Below are 21,318 nucleotides of genomic sequence, written 5' to 3' on the forward strand. Positions count from 1 at the left end.
CCAATGGCAAGGTTCATGGGGGTGGGGGCAGAATGACCTACACTGAGGTTAAGAGAAAATTTGAATGCCTGCATTCTGTGCCTATGACATCGCCTTACACCACCGCTACAACAGTTCTGGCACCATCAGCTCCGTCAACACAGGTCATCTCTCAGAGCCGGAAGACTACAGACTCCCTGTTGCTCCTGCACCACCTACTTTGTGAGCAACACACACACACACACACACACACACACACACACACACACACACACACACCAAACCATCGGGGATGTCCATCCCCAGTTCTAAGCCGGAGAAGCATAAGTCTTCTTCGGCTTCTCTCGCTACAAAGGGGTCTCTTGGGTCACTCCCTTCTCAGGTTTCTTCTACTGGGAAGACGACACCCGCCAGTGGCTGAAGAGCCTAAAAGCAGCTGGTCGTACAACTTCACGTTCATCCTCAGTCCCAGAGAGAGCCAGTGAAGTCCTCACAGCCAGGGAAACCCAAGGAGCAGCGAGAGAAATCCAAAAAGAAAACACCTAAGACCAAAGAAATTGCAGTGGCACCCACACAACTGCTACCTACAAGCTCTGCAATTGAGGATGGGATGGAGATTTTGGCGTCCGCTGAGGACCTAGATCTTGCCAGCCCCTCAGACACAATGGATATAGACTGCTCAGGCAATAAATTGGTGGCAGCAAGTGACTTTGAGGTGTAAACTGCCTCATTAAATTTTCCATGCTTTCCCAGTCTCTCGATGTCGTCCTCCAGTGGAATCGCGGCGGTTTTTTCCACCGCCTGGCTGAGCTATGGCAACTGGTAAGCTTTACACCTGCTATCTGCATTGCCCTCCTGGAAACCTGGTTCCCAGCAATGCGGACCCCTGCCCTCCACAGCTATAAGGGATATTATAGGAACCGTAGTGACTTTAATCGAGTGTCAGGTGGAGTTTGCGTTTATGCCCTAAACTCGGTCTGTAGTGAACATGTGCCCCTTCAAACCCTTCTTGAAGCTGTGGCTGTCAGAATAAGGATGGCGGAGCAAATAACAGTCTGCAATGTAAATCTTCCTCCAGATGGTGCAGTACCCCTGAATGTGTTAGCTGCATTGATTGATCAACTCCCTAAACCTTTTCTACTTCTGGGAGATTTTAATCCCCTCAACCCCTTGCGGGGTTGTAACATGCCTACTGGCAGAGGCAGAGGTATCGAAACTTTACTGTCGCAATTCGACCTCTGCCCCTTAAATGCAGGGGCCGCCACACGTTTAAGTGTGGCTCATGGTAGTTACTCAGCCATTGATTTATCAATTTGCAGCCCAGGACTTCTCCCGTCTATCCACACATGATGACCTATGTGGTAGTGATCACTTCCCCATCTTCCTGTCACTGCCCCAGCGTCAGGCACACAGACGCCTGCCCAGATGGACTTTGAACAAAGCGGACTGGAGAACTTTCACCCCTGCTGTCACTGCTGAATCTCCCCCACATGGTAACATCGATGTGATGGTTGAGCAAGTGACTAGCACAATTGTTTCTGCAGCAGAAAATGCGACCCCTTGCTGTTTAGGGTACCCGAGGCGTAAAGCAGTGCGATGGTGGTCGCCAGAAGTCGCTGAAGCAGTTAAGGAGCGTCAGCGAGCTCTACAGTGGCATAAGCGGCACCTCACAGCCTTTAAACAGCTCCGTGCCCGTGTTCGCTACCTTATCAGACAATGGAAGAAGGAGTGTTGGGAGAGATACGTCTCCACCATTGGGTGCCACACGTCACCTTTCCAAGTCTGGGCAAAGATCAAACATCTTTTAGGTTACTTTGCTGAGCACTTGGATCGGAGAATAAGCCCCCGGCCTTTTGCACACTCAAACGGCACCTGGAAGGAAACGTCATCTCATTCACTACACCTGCAGTGAATCCTATAACACCCCATTTACAGAGTGGGAGCTCCTCAGTGCCATTGCACATTGCCCCGACACAGCTCCCGGGCCTGATCGTATCCACAGCCAGATGATTAAACATCTCTCATCTGACTACAAGCGACATCTTCTCGTCATCTTCAACCAGATGTGGTGCGATGGCGTCTTTCCATCGCAATGCCAGGAGAGCACCATCATTCCGATGCTCAAACCCGGTAAAAACCCGCTGATGTGGGTAGCTATTGGCCCATCAGCCTCACCAACATTCTTTGTAAGTTGCTGGAACGTGTGGTATGTCGGCAGTTGGGTTGGGTCCTGGCGTCACATGGCTTGCTGGCTCCATGTCAGGGCGGCTTCCGCCAGGGTCACTCTGCCACTGATAATCTTGTGTCCATTGAGTCTGCCATCCGAACAGCCTTTTCCAGATGGCAACACCTGATTGCTGTCTTTTTTGACTTATGTAAAGCATACGACACGACTTGGCGATGTCATATCCTTGCCACATTGTATGAGTGGGGTCTCCGGGGACCACTCCGGATTTTTATACAAAACTTGCTGTCGCTCCGTACTTTGTGTGTCCAAGTTGGTGACTCCCGTAGTTCCATCCATGTCCAGGAGAATGGAGTCCCGCAGGGCTCTGTATTGAGTGTGTCTCTATTTTTAGTGGCCAAAGGGAGCCATCCACAAGGCTCAGTCATGTGCTCTAGCCCACAGCTTCCAGTTTTCAGCCACAAAGTCGTGTCATGCACTTCTGTTGGCGTAGTATCATTCACCCATAACCCGCACTTTACCTTAATGACGATCCACTCACTGTAGTGGAGACATATCAGTTCCTAGGACTGGTTTTCAACGCCCGATTGACTTGGCTCCCTCATCTTCATCAGCTTAAGCAGATATGCTGGCAGCACCTCAATGCCCTCCGTTGCCTGAGAAACACTAATTAGAGTGCAGATCGCTGTACGCTGCTGCAGCTCTACAGAGCCCTTATCCGATCCCGAATTGACTATGGGAGTGTGGTTTATGGTTTGGCAGCACCTTCAGCATTGCATTTACTCGACCCTGTTCACCACTGTGGGGTTCGATCAGCGACAGGAGTTTTTAGGTCGAGTCCGGTGACCAGCGTACTGGTGTCCCTCCACTGCAGATCAGACGTGAGCGACTGCTCGCCAGTTACGCAGCACACATTCATAGTTCCCCTGAGCATGTGAATTAGCATCTCCTTTTCCTGCCCACGGCAGTCCATCTCCCACATCAGCAGCCCAGATCAGGGCTAATGATTGCGGTTCGCGTGCAGTCCTTTCTCTCCGAACTGGAGTCCTTCCCTTTACCACCTCTACTTGCGGTCCGTTCACATACGCCTCCATGGTGTACGCCTCCGTCTCGACCTTTTGCTTGGACCTAAAGACTCCATTAACCCTGCCGCTCTCCGCTGTCACTTCCTCTCGTTCTTGATGTGTTCCGGGACTCTGAAGTGGTTTACACCTACGGCTCAATGGCTGATGATCACGTAGGCTTCGCATATGTTCATGGAGGACATATTGAGCAGCACTCCCTGCCAGTTGGCTGCAGTGTTTTCACTGCAGAGCTGGCCAGCCATATCGTGCTCTTGAGTACATCCGCTCATTCCCTGGCGAGTCATTTCTCCTGTGTACTGACTCATTGAACAGCCTACATGTTATCGACCAGTCTACCCTCGCCACCCTCTAGTAGTGTCCATTCAGGAGTCCGTCTATGCCCTGGAACAGTCCCACCGCTCCGCAGTGTTCGTGTGGACCCCAGGACACGTCAGAATCCCCGGCAACAAACTTGCCAACACCTGGCCAAACAGGCGACGCGGTAACCTCTTCTGGAGATAGGCATCTCAGAAGCTGGCCCTCATTCTGTCTTACACTGCAGGGTTTCCCAGCTTTGGGAGACGGAATGGCATAACAGCACGCACAGCAAACTGCGTGTCATTAAGGAGACTATGAATGTGTGGAAGTCTTCCATGCAGGCCTCTCGCAGGGAGTCAATTGTACTCTGCCGCATTGGTCATACGTGGCTAATGCATGGTTACCTACTCCATTGTGAGGACCCACTTCAGTGTCCCTGTGGCTCCCAAATGACAGTCGTCCACATCTTGCTGGACTGCCCACTTTCAGCCGCTCTGCAGCAGACTTTTAATTTTCCCAGGACCCTGCCTTTGGTGTTGGGCGACAATGCCTCAACGGCAGCTTTAGCTTTACGTTTTATCCTTGAGAGTGGGTTTTATACTTCTATCTAGGTTTTAACACATGTCCTTTGTCCCTCCGTGTCCTCTACCCTGGTGCTTTTAGGGTGGAGGTTTTAATGTGTTGCAGAGTGGCTGGCTTTCCCTTTTTACTCTTGTGGTTGGTCAGCCACTGTAATCTGCTTTCATGTTTTACTCTCTTCTGTTTCTAGTGTCTCTCTGTTGTTTCCTTGTCCTCTTTTGTTTCTTTTAGTGTTCGTTGCCTTCCCTTCGTTCTTGTGGCTTTTCCTCTCTTTCCACTTTGTGTTATATGTTTCATCCGTTTTATTCTCACCCTTGTGGCACTGTTTTTTTAGGAACAAGGGTCCGATGACCTTGTAATTTGGTCCCTTCTCCCGCCTTTAAACAAACAAACCAACCAACATTTGGTGATACACTGTGTGTTGTATATGGTAACATATTAAATGATTGTACCCCTATGTATATGTAACTATTTTGCTGTCCCACCCCCTCCCCCCCAGTAACTGCTTGTGTATCGTGGTTATGTATAGACTCTCGCAGTTTATGGCTGTTTTGGTTTTCCTTGATATGCACCAAGCAGCTGATAATGAACAGCAATGCAACTGTCAGTATTTTGAGCTCTACATGATACATGGTTTCTCATTCCAGCAATGCACCTAAGAGCCTTTTCCTACCAAATAAAAATTCTTTTTGCTTCAGAGGAATTGCATAGTAGGATAATACATTTGTCTGTATGGCTATCTTCCCACAGCAGCTGTTAAAATCAGTTGTTATTGGTTTTTCCATCTTGATCTTACTGCAATGTAATCAAAGAGAATTTTTACACCAGACGCATTTCTCTTTTATGTATAAAGCATGTTCCATTGTTATTCTGCAAGTTTGATGCAAGTTTGATACATATATTTGTACATTTTGGTTGTTTTAGAATAAGAACAGTGTAAGTTGGAGTGCAAGTTACTTATGGTGTTTCTTTACTTATTCTCCAAAACACTGCTTCTTCCCTCCTCATGGAGACTGTCTTATATGTGTTTATGTTATATTAAGTGGTCAATCACCTCACCTTACTAGAAAACTATCACATCCAAAAAAACATAACAGAAAAGAAACAACTCAAAAATGATCAGACTAACCTGGCAAACCAGGAACTCTTTAAACTGAACGACCGTTTAGTTTAACATTAAATACACACTTGTAACCACAGGCTCCATTTAACCACCATCCAGTATACACTTGGGGGGGGGGGGGGGGGGGAGCAGTGAATTGCAGTCCCACACCCCATCCCAATCCTGTCTCCTCTCACATCTCTGTCAATCCTACAAGACATTTTCACTAATTCACACACCACACAAATACATACACACATTCACCCTCTACCCTCCCCCATCCTCTAATATCTCCCTCCCTCTCCCCATCTCCTTCCCCTTAAAACACACACACACACACACACACACACACACACATTCACAAACAAATGAACAGACATAAACACTGTAACTCTATGCAGAGTGAGAAAACACACAACATCAGCCACTGCTAACAAGGAGGAAAGAAGCAGTGCTTTGGAGAAAATGTAAAGAAACACCGTAGCTAACTTCCACTACAGGTTTATAAACAAAATGTTGTTTTTAATCTAAGACAACAACAAAATCTACAAACATACGTATCCAATTTGCAGAATAACCATGGAAGATGCTTTATAAATAAAAGAGAAACCCTTCTGATGTAAAAATACTCTTTTTGCAGTAAACTCATGATGGAAAAGCCAATAATAACTGATGGGTGTAATAGGAATTAAATAGTTAGTAGGTTGTTTGTCACACAAGTCCTAAGTTTACAGAATGAGATTTTCACTCTGCAGCGGAGTATGCGCTGATATGAAACTTCCTGGCAGATTAAAACTGTGTGCCGGACCGAGACTCGAACTCGGGACCTTTGCCTTTCACAGGCAAGTGCTCTACCATCTGAGCTACCCAAGCACGACTCACGCCCCATCCACTCAGCTTTACTTCTGCCAGTACCTCACCTCCTACCTTCCAAACTTTACAGAAGCTCTCCTGCGAACCTTGCAGAACTAGCACTCCTGAATGAAAGGATATTGCAGAGACATGGCTTAACCACAGCCTGGGGGATGTTTCCAGAATGAGATTTTCACTCTGCAGCGGAGTGTGTGCTGATATGAAACTTCCTGGCAGATTAAAACTGTGTGCCAGACCGAGACTCGAACTCGGATCCCGAGTCATGCTTTGGTAGCTCAGATGTTAGAGCACTTGCCCGCGAAAGGCAAAGGTCCTGAGTTCGAGTCTCGGTCCGGCACACAGTTTTAATCTGCCAGGAAGTTTCAAGTCCTAAGTTTAGTTAGCAGACAGATGACTCAGGCTAACTTTTTGCATACATAGTTATTGTGAGTTTTCCAAGTTAATTTTAGAACAAGATAAATTCCAAGAAACTTAACTGGCACTACAGTTGTCATCATTAGGGAGGCTAAAAAGGAGTTTTGCTGTTTTAGAGTGGTTAATTTGCAATTCATTTGCTCTGCACCATATACTGGATATTCCGAATTGTCCTGCATTTTTCTGCTTTATTGTGTCCAAGGCCCCCACCATGTGTAACAAAGGTGGTGGTGCTTGCATTTAGTATGGACTTACACAGCATCATACTGGACAAATCATTTTCATATATTACAAGAAACAAGGGTCCAAGCAAGGACCCTTGGACACATCTCATGTTACACCCACATTGTCTGATTTGTTTTTGTTAAAATGTAGACTTTGTTTTCGCTCACTCGGATAAGGTGTAATCAGAGATAGAACTTTGTATTTAAAACCATAAGAATAGAACTTTTTTAATAGAATTCTGTGACGGACAGAATCGAAGGCTTTAATCAGGCCTACACTTGTGGCATTTATAGAAAGTTTAGATTTGTGTGCAGACAAAGTGAAAGAAATAATATTTTCCACTGCTTTCACAGAGGATAAGCCAGGTCTGAATCCATATTGAGAATCACTAAGAATGTTGTTAGCAGATAGATGCTTATGGATTTGGAATTTCATGCAGTGCACTGCTACTTTTGATAGAAAGGTTATTAGAAAGATTCGTCGATAATTACTTAGCCATGACTTACCTCCTTTTTGTGTAGTTGTGCAACCACTGTAATTTTTAAACATGCTGGGAAACAACTACTAGTAAATATCCAGTTTACAGGTAAACAGAGTGGGTATGCTGTAGTCTCTGGTTTCTTAATTAAAAAACTAAATAAACCATAAATGGTCTTTTTACTGAAAACATGGTAAAAGAGTTTGCAGAAGATTCTTTCTTTCTTTCCTCTTTCTGTCAAAGTGAATCAAAAGTAGCAACTAACCTCTGTGGGTTCAGGTTGGATGCTCTTTTAGGTAATGTAACACCAATTAAGAAACAGAAAATAGTTAAATTTGAGCATGGCAGATTTTTCTGCCCGTAAAATTTAGGCAAAGAAATCTTTGGTATCAGACAACTCACAAGTCGCAAAGATTAGCAACTCAGTTACGCACTATTAGTAAGATTGCTTTTCTGACCAATCACAATACACGACTTTTAATAAATACCTATGGGCTTCTAAAATAAGACAATGTGACAGCTGATAGCCACACAGGAGAAACTTTTACAGTTTGTGTTCAAATTTTGATTTGCTATCTGTCAGACATGTTATATCACTAGGTAAGTGATCAAAAATTTTAGTTGCAATATTGTGCATCCCTTTTGTTAATACAGAGTAATTAATGTCATTTTTTTCTTCTGGTATTGTAATTATGTGCATTATTGTTCTTTTTGAACTGCAGTGGATTATTTACATCAGACTTCATCACGGAATAAATACAATGTGAAACAATACTCAAAATTTTCAATTCCTTAAACAGATGTAACTTCCTTCCAGGTTAAAACTGTGTGCCGGATTGAGACTTGAAATCGGATCTTTATCTTTCATAAGGAAAGGGCTCTAACAATTTAGCTACTTAAGCTGCACACTGTCCTCACAGCTGTACTTCTGCCAGTACCTTATCTTCTACCTTCCAAACATCACAGATGCCATCCTGCAGACACATGACTTGCCACAGGGTGGGGGATATATTCTTTCTTCCAGGAGTGCTAGTCGTGCAAGTTTTGCAGGAGAACTTCTGCGGAGTTTGGAAAGTAGGAGATGAGATACTGGTGGAAGTAACGCCGTGATGACATCATTAATTGTTCTTGGGTAGCTCAGTCAGTTGGCACTTGCCCATGAAAGGCAAAGGTCCCAAGTTGAGGTCTCAGGTCCAGCCCACAGTTTTAATCTGCTAGAAAGTTTCCTATCAGAGAACACTACACTGCTGTGAAAAATTCATTCCATAAACAGAGGTCTAAAAGTTGATTGTGAGTGAGCGCTACATATTATTCTTACAGCAAGTTTTTTAACAATGAAGACATTCTTTCTTAAAATTGAGTTAGCCCAGAACATTATATACCACATGACATTATTGACTGAAAATATAAAGAGTGTCAGCTTACAGATTAGTCTCTCCCCAAGATCTGCAATGATTCTAAATGCAAAATAGGCATCTCAGTTGTTCTAGGAGTTCCAAAATTTGCTCTTTTCAGTTTAAATTCTCATCAGGTTTGCACCCTATTTTTTATTTATTCACAATGTGTTACACTTATCATTGATGTTGTACTTATCATTGATGTAGTACCTCTAGAGGTCCAGAACTAAATAAGTTGTGTCTTGAAAATTCAGGTTGAGAACATTCACAGAAGACCAGTCAGTGATGCTTTTAAGAACATTGTTTACCATTTCTTCTGTTGCTGTATGTATGGTTGGATTGATTGCAGTACTAGTGTAATCTGCAAAAATCTAATTCTGCATGTTACATATTAGACAGAAGATCATTTGCGTATGAGGGAGCCTCAGAAAGTCTTTGCCCCATTTATTTTTTTTTTTTTTTTTTTAAGGTACAAACAGATAATTACAAATATACTTACTGATCTATGTACCTTACACCATTTCTCCCCATAGTCCCACACCACTTCAGCCATGTATTCTATTGCAGCACTAAATTTGAGCACCTCTGCGGTATAATTTGTCCAGCTGACAGGGTAACCACTGTCAGATTGCTGGCTTAGCTTCGCCATTGCCCATGAACCGCTGTCTTGCCAGGAACTAATTCAGCGAACTGGTAACATGGAAATCGCTAGGGGTGAACTATGGTTGCTGCCTCAGATTCTCCCAGGAAATGACCAAGGTTGTTGACAGCTGTGATTGCCACATGTGGCCTTGTATTGTGCATGAAATCCAGCAAGAGCAGTCCACAACGTTCCCAGAAGACCAACGATGATCCCTGAAGACTATCAACATCACATCCCCAACAAGTGGCATTGAACCAAATTTTATTGTCACAGGCGAATCCAACCATACCATGCTCTGCTGCTTCGATTGTGGCATGAAATGAAATGCAGTTCCCAGATTTCATCACTATTAACAATCTGGTCCAGGAAACTGTCACCATCCAAGGCATGCTGTTGCAGATGATTCAGTGAAGCAATCACTTGCTTACATTTCATCATGTCATCCAACAGCTTAGGCACCCACCGACATTCAACCTTCCTGTACCCTAAGGATTTGTAAACATCATTGTAAACACTACCGTGAAAAATACCAAGCTCTCAGGGAATATTGTTGAGATGCACGCACTGATCCGCTTTCACCATTACATCCACACATAAAATTTTCTTGTCAGCCAGTGACAGATGCAGCTCCCCAAAACACTTATTGTCATGCAAGTGCATGTAAACTCAGAAACACCACCTTACACTTCTCAAAGCAAGACACTTTTCCCCATATGTGAGCTGCATTTCCCTTTGGATTTTGATGGGCATTTGTCCCTCCATGGAAAACGAATCACATTTCGTTGCTTGTATACCGTGGCACGTGAAGCTCAACTGCCATCTGTAACAACTGACTGCAGTTATATACTGCAGAGCTACAGGCATATAAGGCCAGGTTGGCCCAGGAATGGTCGACTGCCAGGAATGGAAATGTTGACTTTGCATTTACAGCTATAATTTGGCGAGAAGAAAAGGGGGGGTGGGAGCTGATCCACCTTCGTATACGAGGAAGAATGGAGGACCTAAGATTGAGCCTTAGAGAAGTGCATTCATAATTTCTTCCCAGCCAAAAGAATCTCCGCGATTACATTGGTTCAGTTACTAAGTACAACTTTCTACATTCTTTTGGTTAGATATGACAGTATCCATTGGTTGGCTATGCCAACAATTCCACAAAACTTCAGTTTATCTAGGAGAATATTGCGATTCATACAGTCAAATGCCTCAGATAGATCAAAGAAAACACCAACTAGTGCTATTTTGTTATTTAATGGTATCGCTTATAAAGTCATTAAATCACTCAGTAGACTAGAAGATGATTGTATACATGTCAATAATGTAGGAGAGAGTGAGTGGATGGCTCATTATAAAAATTATGGTCTCCTGATATGCTAATTCAGACATTACTTGAACTAAATGACACAAAAGACCTGACAATATTGATATGAGAGAACTGACGGAAGCTCTAAAAGTTACTGAAATTCAGAAAGCCACTGGTTTAGATGGTGTTAATATGAAAGTGTGAAAATATGAAGGGCTTGTCTTATATCTGAGGCTTCTTCACACCTTTAATCAATGTTGGAGAAATGAGAAGGTACCAAAAGACTGGCTAAGAGCTAAAGTAATAGCAATTTTTAAAAAAGGGGATAAAAATAAATGTAGTAACTATAGACCTATAAGCCTCCTGGCTTCGGCCTATAAATTATATGCCAAAATTATGAGTGCAAGACTTCTAAGTATTGTGGAAAAACTAATGTCTGAAGGATAATCAGATTTTAGAAAAGGGTGATTGTCAGTAGATAGAATGAAAGTGATGGCATTTTGGAACAAACAGCCAGCAAGATCTAAAATAGTACTGAATAATGAAATATTGGAGCAAGTGGAACATTTTTAATGTCTGGGATGCGACATAACTTACAAAGATAACCATGATGTGCACCAAAAATTAAATAAATTTACTTCCATATGTGGAGCCATCATAAAACTTAGCAGCACAAGAAATAGAGTAGCGTAACATGCTATTTGCCTAATGCATTAAGTGAAGAAGATGAAAATTTGGTGAGTGAAAATGTAAATAGCATTCTCAGTAGAGCCACACTTATGAAATACAAACTGTGCATACTGAGGATATTATTGTTTTAGTATACATCACCTTTACAGAAATTTTGGAAAATGATGTCGGTAGTGAAACAGGTTGGTACTCTCCTATCATCTTCTTATAGAAGGGTTAACAGTGGCATTTTTCAACCTTCTGGAAAAAAGTTTTTGACTTGATCATGCATTAAATTTTTTTTAAAAAATAAGGCAGGGCTTGTTATTTGGGAACAAGTCTTTAGTACTCTGTAGGAAACATCATCAAATTCAGACGAGCTTTTATTTATGAGAGAAAACATAATTTGCTTAATTTCTGTGTTGAAGTGGATGAACATTCTTAGGGTTCAATTTTACGAGAGTTGATTTTTGAACATATTGCTGTGATTTTGCTCTTGAAATGTTTTTCCATATATTTCACACTATATTTAAGAAATGATATCACGCTTCCCGTACCTGTAATTCATCATTTATAGCGCTTCAGTTTAATCCTTTGAGTGGTTGTTCTGTCTCTCGTTTCTCTGCATTCCATAGAGCCATAAGTCTGTTGTTGGATTTAACTGGTTTCTGACATAATTGTGCGTGTTCTTTGTTTAATTTAATTTTATATGTATATATTTTTTAAATATGTGTTCTTGTAACTTTTGAGTAATTTTTGTAAGCGGGAAAACCGGAAAGTCTTTACCCCTAATTTCTTTTTAGCCAAGTTATGGCAGTAAATGCGAAGTCAACATACCTATGCCCAGCGTTGGACCTATCACGGTTCATGCCAGCCATATCTACCAGTAGCTCCACTGCACAACGCTGCTGTCAGTTGTTAAAGATGGTGGTTGTGCTTCACATTTCCATGGCGTTAGAACAACAAAGTGTGACACATTTTCTGTGATGAAAGGGACGAATGTCCATCGAAATCTACAGGGTGGTGGTGTGAGTTTGACAAAGGCCGTGAAGTCTTGCACAGCAATGAGCGGCCGGGGAGACCACATTCATCGCTGACTGATGACAACATATCCCCCGTGGATGCAATGGTGAAAGCAGCTTGGCGTGTGCACAGCATGGTTATTTCTGGGAGCTTCACATATCATATGGAAATGCTTACGATGTCATTCATGGATTCATACCATAGGGTACCAGAAGGTTTCATGTCAGTGGGTGCCTAAGCAGTTGGAAGACATGATGAAAGGCAAGCAAATGATGCCTTCACTGAATCATCTGGAACGATACTCCAAGGATGGTGAAGGTTTCCTGGACAGCACTGTTACTGGCGATGAAACATGGATACTGCATTTCGCACTGGAATCCAAGCAGCAGAGCATGGTGTGGAAACCTTCACATTTGCCTGTGACAAAAAAATTCTGTTTAGTGCCATCTGTTGGAAAGTGATGTTAATGGCCTTCTAGGATAGCTGCGCCTGCTGGATTTCAAGGCACAAGATACAGTCATCAATTCCGACAGTTATTGTTCCCCACTGTCTTGTCTGAGGGGTGCCATCAGGCGAATGCGCTAAGGGATTCTTGATGTGAACAACATGATTCTACTCCATGACAATGTGAGACCACATTTAGCAATCAGAACTGCCAAAAAGCTTTGGGCACTTCAGTGGGAGATTGTGGACCACTCGCCATACAGTCCAGACCTCTCCCCTAGTTACTTCACACTTTTGGACCGCTGTATAAGTTCCCTGCAGGACAGTGATTCACAAGTAACGATGAAGCCAAGACAGCAGTCCGACGGTGGTTCCATAGCCAGCTGGATGAACTCTACCTCAGGGGCATCTCAAATTTAGTGCTGTGAAAGGGCAAATGTGTGAACCAATGTCAGGACTATGTGGAAAAATAGTGTAAGGTACGTAGAGTAGGATGTATATTTATCATTACCTGAATGCGCCTTAAATTGGCTAATAAAGATAGAGGCAAAGACTTTCTGATTTGTCCTTGCAGTACAGGATCTCTGCATGTTTTTGCCAGTAAATATATTTCCCTTTTCCTTTAACTCATAGAACAGTTAAAACTTTTTGATCGTTGCCTGGATGCAGACATAACAGGTATTGAAATAAGTGGTAGCAGCATTGTAAACATTCAAAAAATTAAGTAGAGGACAGGTTTCTGAACCTGACGGGTTATCTATTATTCTTCGTTGAATATGAGGAAGAATAGTACACCTCATAGACTGACCCAAAACTTCAGCTTGTCATGGGCAGTTTTTCCTTCCTTCTAATTTCTGCAGATACTCTCACACAAAGCCAAGTAACTAGCACCTCCAACAGAAGGGATCTAGAGGGAAGTCTGGCTTCTCAACAGCTGCAGTGCTGTTGCCATGAAGCAAATCCTAGAAAGAGAGGGAACTAATTAAAATAGATTTGTTGAGTCAGTTTGAGATCACCACAGAAATACATAACATACTGCAGTGGTAGATGGTTTAAGAAAGACAGTAGCATCGCAGAGAACCCATTTCCTATTGCAAGTAATGCTCAGATACAGCATTAGTAGTGCCCTGCTTGACACAACCATGTCATTTAAATATCTGGGTGAACTTTACAAAGTGATATAAATTGGAACGAGCATGTGAGGATTGTGGTAGGAAAGGTGAATTGCCAACTTCAATTTATTGGAAGAGTTATAGGAAAGTGTGATTCGTCTGTAAAGGAGACTGCTTATAGGATGCTAGTGTAACCTATTCTTGAGTACTCGTGAGTGTTTGAGATCTGTACCAGGTCGAATTAGAGAGACATCGAAACAATTCAGAAGCAGGCTGCTAGATTTGTTACTGGTGGGTTTTAACAACATGCAAGTGCTACAGAGATGCTTTGGGAACTGAGATGTGAAGCCCTGGAGGGAAGATGACGTTTTTTGCAAGGAACGCTGTTTAGAGAACTGGCATTCGAAGCACTGCTGAATGATTCTGTTGCCTCCAACATACATTGTTCTCCAGGACTACAAAGATTAGATACAAAAAATTAGGGCTTTTATAGGTGCTTAGTTTCTCATTTTTCCTTTGTTCTGTTTGTGGGTGGAACAGGAAAGGAAATTAATAGCAACGGTACGGGGTGCCCTCCACCATAAGTCATAAGTTGGATTACGGAGTATCAACGTAGATGTAAAATCTTATTTCTTTTTACATCATCTCCTGTAATGGCCATGAGGGGAGTATTAGAGAAATTAGTACTCACAGAGAGGGTATCATATTCTTCCCATGTTCCTTAAACACGGTAAGGGAAATGAAGTTCTTAAGTTTCCTACAAGAAAAATGATTTTATTACATTGTGCTCTCTATGCTATATATTCCATAGTAGCTTGTGGTATTCCACATTTGTCTAGAATGCTTTAAAATATTTCTGGTGCATCTGCAGTTTCTGGCTTAGGTATTTCGTAAGTTCATGGTAACTTATATGTGGCTGTCCATGATGGCCTATTTTTCTCCCATATGCTCCTGCATCCATATCACCGAATTTATTGTACCCTTCTCAATTCCCAGTGATTAATTTTGGCTGTTAAAACTTTTGTTTCTGGAATAGAATATCAGCTGATCCCTCACAACTGTCTCTCATTTAGTGTACTCCAGAATTCAGAATGGTCCTGCATTCTGATATTATTGCCCACCTCCTCACGGTGTCCTCTGTAATTATGGTACAGCAAGAATTACAAATCAAAACTTGAAGATATTCTTTATCAAATGATCTATAAATGTCTAAGGTATGTGTTGTAGGTGTCGCATAATAATAATAATAACAATCTTAAAGTGCAGGTGCACTGACATGTGTTTTTTTATGTATTTGGAAAAATTGTCTCATAACATGTAATATTATTTCTAAATGCTCTGAATAATATTTTTTAGTACATATAACATAGACATTATATCTGCCACGCTTTTACAGCATTATATAACAACACTGTATGTTGGCATTTGTATGGGTTGTTGAATTCTCAATTACTGGTTTTTTGTTGTAACTTACACACAGGAACAGTTGAATATAATTCGACAGCGATTGTGTGAAGCAGAATCACTCTCCAAAGAAAAGGAAGCTGTCTTGCAGGATGCAAAGAGGTATGCAGAAAATCTGAGAGAGGAATTAGAAGCTCAACAGTTGGAGTTAGCTGCTACTGCAGCTGAAAAACAGAAGATTGAGGCTAACAGTCACAAGCAGCAGACTGTGCTTATTGAGAAGGTTAGTACAGTTGTCAGCAACTAGAATCTAATTAACATTACTGGCTTTGTTGTTACTGGCATGGAGCTTCGGAGTATTGGCAAAATAGCTACCATCTGATGCTTGCTTAAGCCTAGTCAAACAGGGAGTAGGCTGTAAGCATTGGCTGCACACATTATTGCATACTGTGCCTAGAAATAGTGAAACAGAACACAGCAGAGGCTCGATAATACATTATGTGCACTCACCACACTTTTCAAACAGTGCAAGTGAACAGATGCTTTGCTGCAGCATCTAGGCAACAGAAGGCAGTTGATGGGTGACATTGAAAACTGTGATTGGAGAAACTCACTTATGACATGGAATGTCAACTGACAAATAATTTTAATCAAAGAGTAGCAATATACTAAAACACATGGTAATAACATCTTCAAGTCTCATTCATATTTGTGGCACTTGTTTTTTAGAACGAGATTTTCACTCTGCAGCGGAGTGTGCGCTGATATGAAACTTCCTGGCAGATTAAAACTGTGTGCCCGACCAAGACTCGAACTCGGGACATTTGCCTTTCGCGGGCAAGTGCTCTACCATCTGAGCTACCGAAGCACAACTCGCGCCCGGTACTCACAGCTTTACTTCTGCCAGTATCTCGTCTCCTACCTTCCAAACTTTACAGAAGGTCGCAGGAGAGCTTCTATAAAGTTTGGAAGGTAGGAGACGAGATACTGGCACAAGTAAAGCTGTGAGTACCGGGCGTGAGTCGTGCTTCAGTAGCTCAGATGGTAGAGCACTTGCCCGCGAAAGGCAAAGGTCCTGAGTTCGAGTCTCGATCCGGCACACAGTTTTAATCTGCCAGGAAGTTTCACTTGGTTTTTAATTTTATTCCTGTCAGTCTTGGCCTGTGAATCAGAGTACAAGTTTTTAAATTGTATTTTAGCATTTTCCATGTGATTAACTGCATTTTTTTAGAACGAGATTTTCACTCTGCAGCGGAGTGTGCGCTGATATGAAACTTCCTGGCAGATTAAAACTGTGTGCCCGACCAAGACTCGAACTCGGGACATTTGCCTTTTTCGGGCAAGTGCTCTACCATCTGAGCTACCGAAGCACAACTCGCGCCCGGTACTCACAGCTTTACTTCTGCCAGTATCTCGTCTCCTACCTTCCAAACTTTACAGAAGGTCGCAGGAGAGCTTCTATAAAGTTTGGAAGGTAGGAGACGAGATACTGGCACAAGTAAAGCTGTGGGTACCGGGCGTGAGTCGTGCTTCAGTAGCTCAGATGGTAGAGCACTTGCCCGCGAAAGGCAAAGGTCCTGAGTTCGAGTCTCGATCCGGCACACAGTTTTAATCTGCCAGGAAGTTTCACTTGGTTTTTAATTTTATTCCTGTCAGTCTTGGCCTGTGAATCAGAGTACAAGTTTTTAAATTGTATTTTAGCATTTTCCATGTGATTAACTGCATTTTTCATGCCAAAGATTATTCTATCTCTGACTTTTTTTTCCCTCTCTTGAAGGTTTCTGTATTAGAAGAACAACTAGAAAAATTGCAGCATGAAAGAGACAAATTTTCCACAGAATTAGCAGAGGTGCATAGTGAGTTTGAAAGTTACAAAATTCGTGCTGCAAGTGTACTGAGGCAGAAGGCTCGCCCTGAAGAAACTGCTCCAGTCGCAGAAGATGGAGCCCAGCAGGAAATTGCACAACTTCGAAAAACAAATGATATGCTTCGAGGAAAACTCGAAGAAATGAGGTAAGATATCATCGAAGATGCTGAAGTAATTTTATTCTTAAAGTAGTTTTTAACTATGTGTTCTTCTTTGTTAACCATAAGACTGCAAAGGAAGCTGGTACATAAACATACTGGCACATTTGGAAATTTGGAAATTCTTTTGCTTGCCTTTTCAGCTACTTTTTTCTGGTTCCTTGAAATTAATTATGAAAAGGAATGCAGTATTATAGTATTAAACTACACATTTTGTTTAATTTATTGATTTTTTTTTTAGCAAGAAATAACCCAGAGACTACAGTTTACATCAGTGTTGGATGAAATTGTTTTAACTCTATAGTGCAGTGCAGACTTTAATGGCAGTCAGTAAAGGTGTCTACTAAAAGAACTGAACCCACAGACCAGCAAAAGAGGCTGCAAATATTTACATTCTGAGGAGAGAGAGACTGGGTGTGTTGGTGGAATGAGAGCTGTGTAGTGCTGGAATGGGAATAGGGAAGGAGCTGGATGGGTGAGGAGAATGTCTAATGAAGATTGAGGCCAGGAGGGTTATGGGAATGTAGAGTATATTACAGGGAGTGTTCCAACCAGTGCAATTCAGAAGAGCTGGTGGTGGTGGCAAGGATCCACATGGTTGTGGAGCAGTCATTGAAATGAAGGACATAGTGTTGGGCAGTGTGCTGAGCAACAGGATGATCCACTTGTTTCTTGGCCACAGTTTATCGGTGGCCACTCATGTGGACAGACAGCTTGTTGGTTGTTATGCCCGCGGTGGTTGCAGCATAGCTTGTAGATCACATGACTGTTTTCACAGGTATCCCTGTCTTCACAGGTAGCCCTGTCTTCGATGGGATAAGTGATGTTTGTGACCAGACTGGAGTAGGTGGTGGCAGTGGTGGTGGTGGTGGTGGTGGTGGTGGGAGGGTGTATGGGACGGGGATATGAGCCATGAGGTAAGGGGTTGGGAGCAGGGATTGTGTAGGAATGGATGAGTATATTGTGTAGGTTCAGTGGATGGTGAAATACCACTGTGGGAGGGGCGGGAAGGATAATGGACAGGACAGTTCTCATTTCATGGCACGACTGGAGATAGTCGAAACCCTGGCAGAGAATGTGATTCAGTTGCTCCAGTCCTGGGTGGTACTGAGTTGTGAAGGGAATGCTCCTCTGTGGCTGGACAGTGCGACTTTGGGAGGTGGTGGGAGACTGGAAAGATAAGGCACAGGAGGTTTTGCTTTTGTACAGGGTTCTGGGGACAATTACAGTCTGTGAAGGCTTCAATGAGAGAGGGACCTCTCGTCACTGCAGATGTGATGACTATGGGTAGCCAGCCTGTGTGGAAAGGACTTCTTGATGTGGAATGGGTGACAGCTGTTGAAGTGGAGGTATTGGCTGGTGGTTAGTAGGTTTGATATGGACAGAGGTACTGATGTAGCCATCTATGATGTGGAGGTCAAGTGCACCTAGCTGCCCTACCCTCTCTCCACTCCCCAGCAGCATTTCACTGTCCCCCACCCCAACCCTGCTATCCCACCCCAGCCTTCTCCTTACCCCACACCCACCCCCACCCAGTTGCCACTCCCATCATGCACTGTTGCTGCTGCTCACAGTGTGGCTTCAGCTGCCACCAGAGACTGCAGTAGTGTGTGTGTGTGTGTGTGTGTGTGTGTGTGTGTGTGTGTATTTTTGACAAAGGCCTTGTTGACCGAAAGCTTATTTGTGACAGTCTTTTTATTGTGCTTATCTGCAACTCAGCATCTCTGCTATATGTTGAGTAGTAACTTCCCTTTTCATAATACTGTTACATTCTGTCTGGATTTTCCATTGTTTAATTTATCTAATGTAGTCAGGTGATTTAATTTGCCAATGTAATGGTGATGTGTTTTTGTACAATTTTTTTCACTTTATGGTGCTGTTGATATCAACTGATATAAACTTTACTGTGTATGATCATCTAATTCGGCAAATTAGTTGGCAACACATCTATATGAAATTAAGATGAGACTACCATACAAACACCAGCTAAATTTGCATTTGGCTTTACTATTGTCTTTATAATGTAATGTGTCACCTAGCTGTTGTCAGCAGATTGTGTAATAAATTACATTTTTCTTATTGTTAAAATTGTTCTATTGTCAACAACATGGGAATGTATAGAATTGCAACAGTTGTCTGCATAACTAGCCTATATAGCGTTCATATGATGTGTATACTATGAAAGGCTGAGTGGACCAGTAAATGGACTCAAGCATTGATTGATGGATTAAATAGCAAAGAACTAATACACACACACTTGATGGGTTAAATAGCAAAGAACTAATACACACACACACACACACACACACACACACACACACACACACACATTCTGCTCACATTTACAAACCTAAGAACTAATACAGAAGAACTACTTCAGCCCTGTATATGGAAGTCAGAATAGATCCTGTGGAGTCAATACGAGATGCACCAAATGTGCAGCAGCCAGAGCATTGTTCCTGGTTTCGTGTTATGTAAGCATAACCTAGCCTTGAACTTCATTCCCAATACTTCTATATACCTTTGGTAGAGCTAAGTTCATGCATAGATGTCACTAGAGATTTTGACCAATATGACTTCATGTTGGAGGAATTGGCTGCTTTTCGCAAACAGCTGAAAGCTGTGCTGGCAACTATCAGTCAGCTTCATTTGGCCATTGCAAAGTACAACACTTATGAAGTGGCAGGGTGACCTGCCAAAGCACCACAAAACTTGCACAGTTCCCCTGTTATTGTTGTGATCCACAGAGAACCTCGCTCTGGCAGCAAGTGGTCACCACTAGTGGGTTGTGCGTGGATTGGAACTGTTTTGCAGGGGAGGTTTTATGTGGCTAATCCAGTGTATCTAATGAATAGGTTTGAGCCATTGCCTACTTCTGAAACAAGGCATTGCTTGAACAGTGATCTCTCCTCTGTCAAGGTCACAGAACCCACATGTGGAAAAGAAGTGGCTGTTAGTTGTGGGCAGTTCCAGAAGTAGTTTGTGGTGGCCCCTCTTTAAAAAAGTTGAGTCACAGAACCAAATTTGCACCAAAGTTGCTATGGTTTCCTTTCAACTGTTGCTTTGGGAAATATTTGGTCTGTGAATAGAAGCAAAAAGAATTTCTAACTCAGATGTTGAAGACAACCATTCAGGTGATGGAGAATTGAAGCTACTATTTGAAATTAAGGTTGATACAGTCTCTTAACTTTACATCCATGTGACATTTTCCTGCAGTATTTCCTAAAGAACTGTTGGTGTTTCTGCACTTGAATCCAGTGTATCCTGCTAAATATTTTAAGTGTCCTGAGTTGTGTGCACAGAGCATCTCACATCATCAGGTAATGCATTGGCATTTTTCACGTTAGTGGAAAGTCCAAAAAATTAATTTATTAATGCAAGGAATTTTGCCTGAAATGGGAAGAGACTGTTTCTTTTCCTACATGTACATTTGAACAAATTTCCAAATAGTTTTCTTGACTTATGAGATTGAAATTGTAACCATTGTAGCTCTCTCATCGTAGAGCTACTTCGAGTTAATCTAAAATGTCATTCTACTTCAAAAAGTATTCTTTCATTCAGAATATTTTCTCAGCATACATTTTTCGATATGAATAATCACTATGCAACCGTCATGACATCCATGTTCGCTGACATTTGGGTAAGCTTCTGATAAACAGGGCGTCTTTGAATGTTTACCCTGGTTTAAAGTGGTCACTGATCTATAATTAATACTGACACAGACACAGTACTTCCCACATGTTTAGTAGCATTTGAGAGGTTACAGTTTCTTCTGCATTTTGAATGATTTGTGTATAAAATGTGAGCATATCATTACAGATGGGACATACGTCTCGGTATCATCGCCGAAAGGAAAAAAAATGTAGTGGGATATCATCACATGATCTTGGTGGCCGTGGGATTGGGTCATCCCTTCCAATCCACTGATATGGAGTTTCTTCCTGTAATGACTCCCAAATGCACGTTTTCCAGTGAGATGGTGCTCCATGTAGTTGAAACATAACATTGGATCTCCAGTAACTGGAGCTGACATGATGCATGTCTTACCGATTTGGATGGTGATCATGTAAAGGTCGTTCAGGTG

At 42.4% G+C, this 21,318-nt stretch overlaps 1 protein-coding gene across 1 annotated transcript in view; it reads left to right on the forward strand.

The window, feature by feature from the left end:
- Positions 1 to 21,318, forward strand: part of LOC124594994 (GRIP and coiled-coil domain-containing protein 2) — a 282,633-nt gene that overhangs the window by 172,459 nt on the left and 88,856 nt on the right. Inside the window, exons 14-15 of the mRNA XM_047133537.1 lie at positions 15,286 to 15,492; positions 16,987 to 17,222. Coding sequence (XP_046989493.1) covers positions 15,286 to 15,492; positions 16,987 to 17,222 — 443 coding nt within the window. The remainder of the gene's footprint in view (positions 1 to 15,285; positions 15,493 to 16,986; positions 17,223 to 21,318) is intronic.

This window comes from Schistocerca americana, chromosome 2, assembly GCF_021461395.2.
Source record: "Schistocerca americana isolate TAMUIC-IGC-003095 chromosome 2, iqSchAmer2.1, whole genome shotgun sequence".
Classification (NCBI taxonomy): Eukaryota; Metazoa; Arthropoda; class Insecta; order Orthoptera; family Acrididae; genus Schistocerca; species Schistocerca americana.